At 41.1% G+C, this 12,500-nt stretch overlaps 1 protein-coding gene across 1 annotated transcript in view; it reads left to right on the top strand.

Moving 5' to 3' along the window:
• The window catches only part of LOC138035486 (broad substrate specificity ATP-binding cassette transporter ABCG2-like), a 26,942-nt gene that overhangs the window by 3,942 nt on the left and 10,500 nt on the right, over positions 1-12,500 (top strand). The window contains exons 4-7 of the mRNA XM_068882160.1: positions 1,366-1,528; positions 4,312-4,404; positions 6,209-6,408; positions 7,350-7,415. Coding sequence (XP_068738261.1) covers positions 1,366-1,528; positions 4,312-4,404; positions 6,209-6,408; positions 7,350-7,415 — 522 coding nt within the window. The remainder of the gene's footprint in view (positions 1-1,365; positions 1,529-4,311; positions 4,405-6,208; positions 6,409-7,349; positions 7,416-12,500) is intronic.

The following is a 12,500-nucleotide window of genomic DNA, read 5'->3' as shown; positions in this document are numbered from 1 at the left end:
TCGCACGTATCTGGATAATTTAAGCAACTGTCTCTGATTATAGACACCTGAAAAATTCAGATGGCTCCAACGGGATTTGAAGCCATGACCTCTGCGATGCCAGTGCATTGCTTTACCAACTGAGCTATGAAACCGCACAGTTGAGAGCAGGTCAATATAAATATTTGGCTTTTGTACATCTCCCACCGTCAATACAAACTAACTCACCTTGACCAGCTTCTAGATGGCTCGGTTGCTCGGTTGTAAGCCATTTTACGGCACAATCGTTCGGTTATAGATTCAAATTTCTTTTAAGCCTGTACTTTTTTTCATGGGGTACTCTGGAAATACTTAAATTTCTCCACTGACTGCAATGAAATTCTGCAATGTCGTTTCGCGTAGATAGTCGTGATATGATTCTACGTCGTTGTACGCTTTGTCTCATCAAAATACTGAGTTGCTGATGGAAGACGGCGTATTATGAACATATTAGCATCAAATGATCACAGAATTTCCATGCAAAAGGGAAACGTGTTTTTGGTGGATGGATTGTAATGTTGACTAATATGTGCAGCCGACGTGAGAAAACGTATCATGTGAACAATGATTGATGTTGCCTTTGGATATGATTTGGAAAATGAAGCACAATTGTATTTAAGGCGATGCAAAACTCAAACTGACGTTGCTTAGGTTTTGTGTCCGTCCGCTTTTTCTTTCCTTGTTATCGATTATCTATGGAATCATAGTTCATTATGCGTGGGTCTCTAGGCGTAAACACTGACGGCGTAGTTGACCAGTGACATCATCGACCACAGCGTTTATACCATCTACTGACGTTACACCAATCACATGACTCTGAAGATGAGTTACGCTTAGGTTAGCTAAACATCATTCAATGTCACCCTAATCAGTCCTCAGAACTACACTCACCCGGACGATCGTACTTCTCGTTAAGAATTGTAGTGGGTTAATTTAAGGACGGTGCCAACTATTATTATTGTGCATACGTTCTGCGCATCTAAAAAAAACCACGCCGAGAAAGCATAACTTAGCAAGTGCTCTTGGTATCCAAAAAGAAGATTGGGGGTAACCATCCATTTTTTAGAGATAATTGAGCTTCATTTTGGAAAAGGACGCCATACGTTGCCTTGTATTTTAAAGCTTTTTGTAATTAATATTGTTGATTCATTATCTTTGAAAAATGCGTGGATTCCCCCAATTTTCTTTTTGCTTTTCCCGCATACTAATTTAATAAACCGCACAAATATACCTTTCAATTAGTAGGCACCGTCCTTGATGCTTTCTAAACCACTTCCTTACGAATGAAGTTCATTCAACACTTAATTGAACCCCACTCTATACATTCATTTTTTTATAATTTTCCAGGATGATGTTGTGATGGGAACTTTAACGGTGAGAGAGAACTTGCATTTCTCTGCATCCTTAAGACTCTCCAGAAAGCTGAGTACACGCGAGCGTTCAAAGAGAGTAGAGGAAACTCTTAGCGACTTGGGCTTGTTTCATGTGGCGGAGTCTAAAGTACGTACAGGTAAGTCTAATGGAAATGCATTTGTATACTGCACATATCACATCAGTCTCGTGGTGGTTTGTCAATTCTCTGAGAGTTAGACCACCAACATCGATGGTCTCCAGTGTGTGGGTTCTTTAAGGTCCCACATTGTTGGTTAACAGGAAGGGTTGTAAGACGGGGCCCACGGTTTATAGTCCTTATCAGAGAACTAGAAGACTTGAAAGTCTAACCATTTGCAGATGAAATTACAAAGGCAGCACTTTCTCCTCAGTTAGTTTTAAGAAGATGAGCATCGCTGGGTCCAACTAGGGTTTGACACATTGACCCCTGGGAGTGAGACTTGACATATTTTACTCTGTCTAACACCAGACGACTTTACTTGTCAATGGGGGGTGTCCTAGGGCGTTTGAGGTGTGAATGGGTTAACCCACTGACCCCTGGGAGTGACACTTAATAGATTTTACTCTGTCTAACGCAAGACCAGTTTACTCATCAATGGGGGTGTCCTAGGGCGTTTGAGGTGTGAATGGGTTAACCCACTGACCCCTGGGAGTGACACTTGACAGATTTTACTCTGTCTAACGCCAGACGACTTTACTCGTCAATGGGGGGTGTCCTACGGCGTTTGAGGTGTGAATGGGTTAACCCACTGACCCCTGGGAGTGACACTTAATAGATTTTACTCTGTCTAACGCAAGACCAGTTTACTCGTCAATGGGGGGTGTCCTAGGGCGTTTGAGGTGTGAATGGGTGAACCCACTGACCCCTGGGAGTGACACTTGACAGATTTTACTCTGTCTAACGCCAGACGACTTTACTCGTCAATGGGGGGTGTCCTACGGCGTTTGAGGTGTGAATGGGTTAACCCACTGACTGCTGGGAGTGACACTTGATAGATTTTACTCTGTCTAACGCAAGACCTGTTTACTCGTCAATGGGGGGTGTCCTAGGGCGTTTGAGGTGTGAATGGGTTAACCCACTGACCCCTGGGAGTGACACTTAATAGATTTTACTCTGTCTAACGCAAGACAAGTTTACTCGTCAATGGGGGTGTCCTAGGGCGTTTGAGGTGTGAATGGGTTAACCCACTGACCCCTGGGAGTGACACTTAATAGATTTTACTCTGTCTAACGCAAGACAAGTTTACTCGTCAATTGGGGTGTCCTAGGGCGTTTGAGGTGTGAATGGGTTAACCCACCGACCCCTGGGAGTGACACTTAATAGATTTTACACGTACATGGGGGGCATCTTAGGGCGTTTGAGGTGTGAATGGGTTAACCAACTGACCCCTGGGAGTGACACTTGACAGATTTTACTCGTCAATGGGGGCGCCCTCGGGCGTTTGAGGCGTGTATGGGTTAAGCAGTCTCCTCCATTAAACACGTGATCTTCCGCGCGAAAGTCCGCTGCCCAAGCAACTGAGCCACAATTCTTTATGAAATCAGCGGCAACTGTCTTTGCATGAAATGATTTAAAATTTAAAAATTAGGGGATTGCTTTTAAAATTATGCCGAGCCTTTTCAATTATTGCCATTTATGAAAAGGGCTAGAGGAGAAACAAAACCCTACAAAAGCGCTGTACCAGTCTTCCTGAGAGTTCTAGAATTTTTCGGCAAGTGGTAAGCCGTTTTCTTGGGCTCTAACATAGCCAAGAAACAATGCTTCACTGATGCTGTCCAGAAATAACATCAAACAAAACACATCAGGATATGGTATATTCAATGGAGTGGACAACGCTTCGGTCGTTAAGATTCATTTAAGTATTGCCAGTCAAGTAATCACTGCAGGTATGATTGAAAACTGTTGCTTAGAGCGTTGTTAGTCCTACTTGGAACAAATAAATGACGAAGGCAGACACTCTAATCGTACTATTTCTAACCGGTGACAAAGAACTACAATGATGGTTAAACTTCTTGAGACATTTCGTTTAAAATTCTTGGGACATTTCGCGACATGCAGATTAATCTATGCACCACAACCCCCTCCCTCCTCCCTCCCCCCCCCCCCAGAAAAAAAAGTTGTACATTCCAAACTGGCAATATAGCTGTTTGCTTTTAACAACATTGTAGGAGGTGGAAGGGGGGAACGGTAAACACCCCCTCTAATCGCAAATCAGGTCCTTCTTCCTCGAGTGACATAAACAATATTTTTTCCATACTTAAAGAACGTTTTCGGTGACTGCCTCCTTGAATCTTGTCCCCCATTGTAGTGCCGTGTAGACTGTCGGTCATTGAGGATAAGTTTCTTGCCCCATCAGTTTTCACAATGTCATTTACTGTCGCTTTATCCTTTATAGGCTTTCTGAACGTAGAAGAGCCCGGTGTTGTGGTGCTCTTTCCGGAGCTGCCCGTATTTGCTTTGCGTGTGATTGGCTATGTGGGTTATGTACATTTGCAATTAAACCAAGTAATTTTGCAACCGTCAACGGCCTCATATGTTCTTCATATGGCTATTTTGTGATTGACGTTTCAGTGAGTCAGACTAAAAAAAGGCATTGCGCTATGAAACTGAACTTTCTACATTCTGCAATGGATAAATCTTGCTTTTAAGATTTCGATGCCGATACTTTTGAAGTTGTTACCTAAAGTTGAACACCTTACCACCTCAGTAAAAACGGGCTGAATCCCTCTGATTTAATTGACCTACAAGATTAAGTTTCAGCCTATCGCAGCCCTTCTTGCTTTCATTTTCGAGTAATGCAGGATTTTTGGCTATGCGTGGTTTGTATAGAGCGCACGCACGGTACATTTAGACAGGATATATCTTCCTTCATGATTACGTTTCAATTTTTTTGCTCAAAGGTTTTGTTTGTGAACCACATAATAATCCAGCAGACTTTTTCATGGATGTAATAAACGAATGTGACGCTGCTCACCGATTAAGTAACAGCTCAGGTATAGTCTGACTTCTCCCGTATTTTTCCTTTCCTTCTCTACGTTCCATCTGCTAACCCTTGTCTCCCCTCCCCTCCTGAATCCCTCATTGTTTTTCCCTACCGCTGTTGAAAGTCCCAGTTATATTAAGTCGAATGATTTAATGTCAGTGGAATAAATAGGCTCCATCACGAGCCAAAGACCGCGTTCGTTCTCAATCAGCGGAATCTGGAGCCAAGTAAATCTGTTTTAGTTCCCAGGTGCTCATCGTCCAAGGGCATTCTGAGATATGGGAACAAGTCAGAACCCATCACTTGACAACCCATACTCTACCTCTGAAATGACGATTATCGACAATTCCTAATCCTAATCCTAAATTGACTATTATCGTCAATTTAGGACGCTTAGCGCTTGATAGGGATTATGGGTAATGAAATCTGTCTTCAAAATCCGAACCCCAATGCCTGAACTCGGAGGACTCGAACCTGGGAATGTTCAATTAAATACCCTTTCACTTAACCACTAGACTACCACATCGCTAGCTGCCAGAACAGTATTATTTTTTAATATGTCAATATTTTTTCTTCCCAATGCGGTTGTAAACTTGTATTATCACCCGCTAAGAAACAAATTTAAGGACGGTGCCTACTATTGTTATTGCGCATACGTTCTGCGCATCTCGAGATACTCGGATTTCCTATCGGTGATGCTTACTAATACAGGGATATTTTTGCGCTGCTTAAAACTATCCGGAGAAAGTAGATCTTAGTAAGTGTCCTTGGTATCCAAAAAGAAAATTGGGGGTAACCATGCATTTTTGAGAGATAATTAAGCTTCAATTTGGGAAAGAACGCCATACATTGCTTTGTATTTTAAAGCTTTTTTACAAATATTATTCATCAATTGTCTTTGAAAGATGCGTGGTTACCCCCAATTTTCTCTTTGGATTTCAATAACACTTTCTAAGATCTACATTTCCTGCATAACCACACACCGGAGAAAAAATATCTTTAATTAGTAGGCACCGTCCTTAAACTGGAGAAAATGTTGGTTACGAAACCTCAAGAGAAAGCTAATAATTTTAAAATCAAGCACTAGACTTAACCACTATTCAACAATGATTTTATTTATACTAAGTAGAGTTGGTAAGTAATCGGTACAATTGTCAGCCAGTTGATCTTGACCGGTTAAGTGGATAAAAACGGTTCTTTTAAAGTGGGTGCTCCGGGCGTAAATCCTGTCCAGGAATGCAGCTTTTACTTTTTCTGTTTTCATCTGCTACCAGAAGTCCTGGAACAGGGTAATCTAAATTGACAACAACTCTCAATCCAGAGAAAATTAGGAATTGTCGATAGTCGTCATTTCAAAGGTAGAGGACATGTTGCACTTGACGGTTTTTCCGTCTTGTGACTGCTATGCAACCACTCACTACTAGTCCGACTGATGAAGGCAAAGTAATGCAGCCGAAATATTTCGATCCCGTGATTTTATACCTCTCTGAGTCGTAATCTTTTACAGTTATGAATCCAGAACTTAACATTCTCTTATTTAATTTATTCTTGTGCAGCCAGTTTAATATTTACTCGCTGTCACGCTAAAATGCCCAGGATGTTATAACTTAAGAATGAACTACAATCCTGGTCAAAACTGTTGGGCAGCGAAAGAAGAACACGCGTTGCTCATATAACGATGGAAGCCTGTACAGTAAATTCTCTACTTTTCGCCCAAAATTTGACAAGTGTCCTGAAGTCTTTTGACCTGGATTGTAGCTTTAACTTTTTTCCAAAACAAAGGATATAACTAATAACATGATTGTTATTTTTAGAAACAACTGTTGTGTCGATGGGAGAGGGCCATTCCTCAACTAAGCCGCCAAATTTGCCGGAGATCTTCAGGAAGTCACAGTTTGCTAAAATTGTCCAGGATTCCACAAAGCCAATCCTGGAGGAATTCTCTGCCAGCCAGGGTAGCGTGGTAGTTTCTGAAGGGGACAAGATAACCTATGCTACTTCATTTTGCAGTCAGGTGTGCTGATGGGTTACTTGTCTTTCGATTCTGAATACGAATGAGTGCTTAATTAACCACTCCCCTTGGGGCTTTTCAGGGGCAATGTTCAAAATTTTTGCGGGGGACTTTTGCCAGACTGCTTTATGGCGCAAATGGCATCCTTGCAGTTTACAATATTAATTGAGTAAAAAGTAGAATTCACAGGTGCCCCCAGAGTGAATGAGAGATCAACACCAGAAGTTCATTAAGGGGAGCCTCTATCTCCTCTAATTCCTTGAGTCAACACTTTCCCGAGTTTGGCTCAGTTCGTTGAGCACCGGGCTGCCATGCGGGAGGTCGTGAGTTCTACTCCGGCCGGACCAACACTCAAGGTCTTAAAATAACTGAGGAGAATGTGCTGCCTTTGTAATTACATCCGCAAATGGTTAGAGTTTCAAGTCTTCTCGGATAAGGACTATAAACTGTAGGCCCCGTCTCACAAGGATCTTCCATGTTCATTAGTTCCCTGTGGAACGTTAAAGAACCCACACACTATTCGAGAAGATTAGGGGATAAAGTTCCCGGTGTTGTGGCTGTCCTCTCTGACTATATGGGTGGGTGGGTATAGCAGGTCCACATCAGCTAAATAGCTGCCACAACTTCAACCTGCTCAAACAAATAAATAACATAACATAACAGTAAATTCATTTTTAGGAACAGGTTTTTCCCGTGAGATACCTCTGTTTTAATTGGCTTTTACAACAGTGTGCGTTCAGAATCTCCCAAGAGAAGCGTTCTATAAATAAATCTACTCGGGAAAGGATAGACTCCCATGCCAATTATAGGAGAGATAGAGACCCCTTTGATGAGCTCCTGACCAACACCATATTCTCAAATATCGATAGGATTTTAAGAGCTAAACTTGCGTCGTGGTGTCATCAGCGATTGAAAGTTTTTTGAAGTGTCTTTGTTTTTCTTAGCTGGTAACAGTATCTGGACGAGCAGCGAAAAACATACTGAGAAATCCACAGACATCAATTGTTCAGGTGAGAGACTCCCACGTTGGCTCACCCTGGGCTTAATTTTTTGGCTTGTCACGCTATCTTAGCCAAAATAAATCACGCTCGCCTTGTGCTTTCTATTTATACTTTCCGTTAGCATCCTAAGTGGACTATTTTTGCTATCATCGTTTTGTCTGAATGGAAGGGGTATTTACACATTGTTTTATTTGCGATTAAATATTTTGTTTTGTTTGTTTTTTTAAAGCATAACATTTGCGTTTGTGTTGGATTTCAAAGAATAAAACTTTCAAAAATTCCGCTTTTGGGGAAACCTTGCATATAAAATTATTAATGAAGACATCGACTTCGTCCTCTTCGAGGAAATGGCTTCGTTAAGCGATCAATGGCCATAACGTCAACCGCTGCGTTATTTATTAAATGTTTACGGGATTTTCTGTATTGAAGAAAGTCACAGAAAATCGAGGATTTCATCCCCGCAAAAAAAACAAATATTCTGAAAAATGTGTTTATTTCTCACTGGCAGTGAGAATGCAACCAATTTTTTAAGGGCAGTTGTCACCTAACCCTAGTTCAGTTGCCTAGCAACCACAAGTCTACTGTAGCTTAGTGGTAGAGTATCCGTAGTAATCGGAAGGTCATATCTTCGACTTCTGTTTAAAGCTGTCGGTTTTTTTTCTTTTCCGAGTATTCCCGAGTGAGTCAGTATTGATCAATGCATCTCTTTATACCTACTGATCTTTCCGATCAGTGATACACCGCTCAAAGTTGATGAAACATTGTTAGGGATTGCCCATGGTTTTAATTAAATTTCTTATAAAGACAAACCATTTCAGGTGTAATAAGGCATTTACAGTAGTCTTTTAGCAAATTTCCTTCCTGTCCGTTCTTTCCTCTTCGTTTAATTTAACCCAGAAAATAGATATGATTCTAATGCCACAAATCACACCGAGCATATTTGATTTCCAAGCTTCGTGACCTCAGTCATCAAAATAATAGTCTCGGTAAAAAATGTGCACAGGAATCCCATCTACTATTTGCTTGAAAGCGCTCATATTGGATATGCGATAAAAATGTGCATCCGTCGAAGTCGGTATCGCGACAAGTTCCTTAACACTGGGTATCCTGTCGCCGAGGGCCACAAGAAAGATTTCTGGCCCGAGTGCTTTGATCCGACTGGCTGCCCAAGTTAAGCTCTGTAGGTTTTCTGTAGCAGGCCCATTAGCTACCAGTAGCACTCTCTTTTGGCTTCCATCGCGGTTCAGTAGCAATCCGTTTTGTGTCGTTTCGAGAGCATTCAGTATGCTCTTGTTTCCTCCTTGATGGTGCATTTTACTGAGAAGTAGTTCAGTTGTGAGCTGGTGAATAACCATAGAAAGTATAGAATTGAACAGTGAAGAGACTTAAGAGGAACACTTTGCATTAACTTTGTTTAATAAGGTCTTGTGTTATCAGCTTTAGGTGTGCAAATAAACGAAAGAGCTTAGGGAGAGTATGCACCTTTTATTCCCAGTCCCCAGTTTTAATTGTTTTGGCCGCACTTCTGCTAATATATAGACTTAGCCAAGCTTAAAAGCGGAGCTCCCGGGTTATTTATCTCATTTGCGTTCGGTTGAAAACATGGGTCCTCAGAGACCTATGAAACTAATTAACTTTTCTGGACTTAATTATTTATAGCAATGTGGCTTAGAATATCTCATTTTATCAACGCCAAAAAGACGGCCACAAAGTAGTTCGTTGCATTTAAAAATCATGGCTCCAACGCAAATGTTTATCTTCATCACTAACCTCAATTCCTCGATGTTGTTTTGCAGCTGCCGTTCTAAAACTGCTCGAAAGCGTTTCCCTGAGATTTTTTCCATCCTTTAGCAGAGGTTTTTCCGTGAAAAATCATTTCGAACAGTCCATAAAAAGCAATTATGTTTGCACATACAAACCACATAAACCCCTTCACTGAGGTCACAATGGCATACATGGAGGGGTGGACGTAAGTACGGACGGTCGCAAATGACGTCATAGCTAAAACCAACATTTCTCGCATCAATGGGACCTTAATCGTGGTGCTCTCCTTCGGCGCGCGGAGTTCAGCTTTCATTTCCCGCACATCCCACAGTAAAAAAACTTAAGCAACAGGGACCTTAAGATCTACGACGGCAACGTCGACGACAACGCCACAAAACAATGATATCATTGGTTAAAAGAGCATAAATAATCGTGCTGCACGTGCAGCACGCATTTTGGCGCATATTTTTGCGGTACTCTGTAAAACGACGACGTGAAATCTCCAAATTTAAAGTTTTGACGACAACGTGAGCATGGAACACAGAACCTTGCATTCTCTATTTTCACTCTGAAACCGCTCGTACCGATTTAGTTCTAGAATACATCGCCCACATTGTACGACGCGAACGCGAAGGAATAGTCTCGAAAGACTTATGATAGAGCAAAGTTATAGTTTAAGGTGACGTTTTCGTTGACGTCGCCGTCGTAGATGTTAAGGTCCCTAACGACGACGCGACGGCAACGGCAACGAGAACGTCATCTCAAAATATAAATTCGCGTTATTGTAATCATGACTTGGTGAATATTACAACCTTTTGAAAATCACAAGGTTGAAGTAGTTTCTCAAAAATTGCATTAGTCGGAACGGCGCTTAATTTAGGCGAGAAAATCATGATTTATCCTCGAGTGCTGAGGTTCTTCCTAAAACCTCAAATTTGGCTATTTTACGTTGTTGTTTTGCTGGCGACGGCAAAGAAATGGACAAAAGCGAAAAATGCACGTGCACGGCGTGCAAACTGTCCAGTAAAGTTCTAATTGCCCTCTCCGTTGTCGTTGCTTAAGTCCTCTAATCTGAAAGCCTTCTACGGGCTACAATTGACGACCTTTTGCAATTAGAACAGTTCCTGTGTTGATCCTTTTGCTTACCTTGGGTGACTTAAAATTGAAGCTTACAGAGGCATTGGCACCAAATGTTATTGCAGCGAATCGTGAGTCAGGCTCAAACCTTGTCACCAGGCTCTTCACAACACTTACACTGACATTGAAGTCGGCCCTGGATATCGACTCGGATGAATCGAGAACAAACACGACGTCAGAATATGGAGTGAATCTCTTGTCTCTTGAGTTGTCATGGCGATCAAGGAGATATGTCATCATTTTATGTCTCGTTTCTTCAAGTGGAGGAATAGCTCGCAAACCTAAAACACAATATGTTGTGCGCATTAACTTTCAAAACTCCTCTACTGAGAACCTTGGTGGAGCGAAAGGAAACGCTTCTGGGAACTAAGTTTAATCCCAGTCTTCTTTGAAGTAAAGTCAAATTCTTAACAACATTTATGCGGGGAGTATGTCAGCCATAGTTAATTGTCTACTGCAGTCCTGTAACTTGCTGACCTTCCGATGTTGTCTCGACTGCTGTAGGAGCCCTCGGAATTTTTGCGAGTATTCCCTAGTCATCACCAATGAATGCATCTCTTCACTTTTCTGCTTATGGCTTAGAGGTGAAGATAGAAAGTGGGACAATCATTCTCTACAAAAAAAAAAGTTAGTGTGGGCAGTTCAAATACAATGACATTCATATTTTATCTGTTAGGCTTACTTTCGTAAATATCCTCCGCTGTTTCCCAAAACACTTGGCCGCAACATGTCTCTGCCACGAGCAAAGCGACCGACACTTCTATAAAGAAAGTCATTGGTTTTATGTATCTGTAATTTATGATCTCTCCACTTCTAATGAATTAAGTTTCACGTGTAGCACATAGATGGGCATCAGTGTATGTGCTCTCTGGAAATTTTCAAACCATGAAATATTAGAAGTGTGCTCTTATCATAAGGCATTCCATAGCTTTTCAAAATGTCAAGATAAGTAAAGGAATTCCCTTGGCCCATGGCTACTTCGGTGGATTTGGGTGAACCTCGGATCCGCTGAACATTTTTTTGTTTGTGATCCTGCTGTTTGGACATGATTAAACCAACCTTTTTTTCTTGCCTTTATCTGAGCTTGAATCCGATCGCTTAATTTAAGGGGTTTGTTGGCAGTTTTGTGTTACATTTAACGTTATCGGCAAACGCTTCCAACATGAAAGGGAGAAGTGATCCTTGTACTTATCTGAATAACTTAAGCAATAAGGCCATTTACGAGTTCATGTGCGCCTCCTCTTCAAAGCGAGTCTAAGGGCAAAGTTTTTGTGATGGTAATTAGTTGTATTTTACATATGAATAAAAACTAATTTTCATAAGAAAAACTTTGCACTTAGACTCGCTTTGAAGAGGAAGGAGACATGAACTCGGAAATCGCCTATTGTCTTTGAGAGACCCCTGAAGCTCAACGGGTTACTTATGGTTGACAGAAAGGAGAAGTTGTCTTTTTATCAAATGCTTTTCAAATACATTTTGCCCTGCGAATTCACTTTGTGTGCAAAAGCCTTAGTAGAATCTCCTTTGCTTGGTTTACTACAAGAATTTTGTTCGCATATTCTTACCTAATGAAACGAAAACAACGGCAATAATAGCAATAATATTCTTAGAGAAAATAATAGTGCAGTTGGAGTAAAATGCTAAACAAGATACGAAGTAAACGTCTTGAAGGGTTTGCTCACCATTGGAAATCTGCATTTAAGGGTTTCATCTCTTATAAGAAATGCAAAGTTGAAAATATATTCGGACAATTGACTAACTAGTATGTACAGTTTGCCATGCAGTTTTGTTTCCATCTAAGGACAGGCGATCACATTGGAGGCCGTGTCGTTTTTATACTCTTTATCACCAAAGAACAACTGTTGTCCACACTTGTACCCAACGTCTTACCCAGCCTTTTCTTCTGTCGTTCTATTCTCACAAAGAGCCTTGAATCGAGCTTTATACCAGTCCAAGGGATCCTCAAATATTTTTAATTGTAAATTTAATTCTCTCCACCTATAATAAAGACACTTTGCAGTTTTCTGCGTGATGTCTGTTTGTGTACGTCAGACGTAGCTGGTCTGCAGGCAATGAGAGGCTTGGGTCTCAATCAGAAACATTAAACTCACAACGTGATAAACATGATGCTTTTCATTCTACTCTATTTTATTTTATTTACTTATTTTCTTTCTTTCTTTATTTGTTTGTTGG

This window comes from Montipora capricornis, unplaced genomic scaffold, assembly GCF_036669925.1.
Source record: "Montipora capricornis isolate CH-2021 unplaced genomic scaffold, ASM3666992v2 scaffold_414, whole genome shotgun sequence".
Classification (NCBI taxonomy): domain Eukaryota; kingdom Metazoa; phylum Cnidaria; class Anthozoa; order Scleractinia; family Acroporidae; genus Montipora; species Montipora capricornis.
Note: the sequence above shows the minus strand (reverse complement) of the source record. Positions and strands in the feature narration are given on the sequence as shown.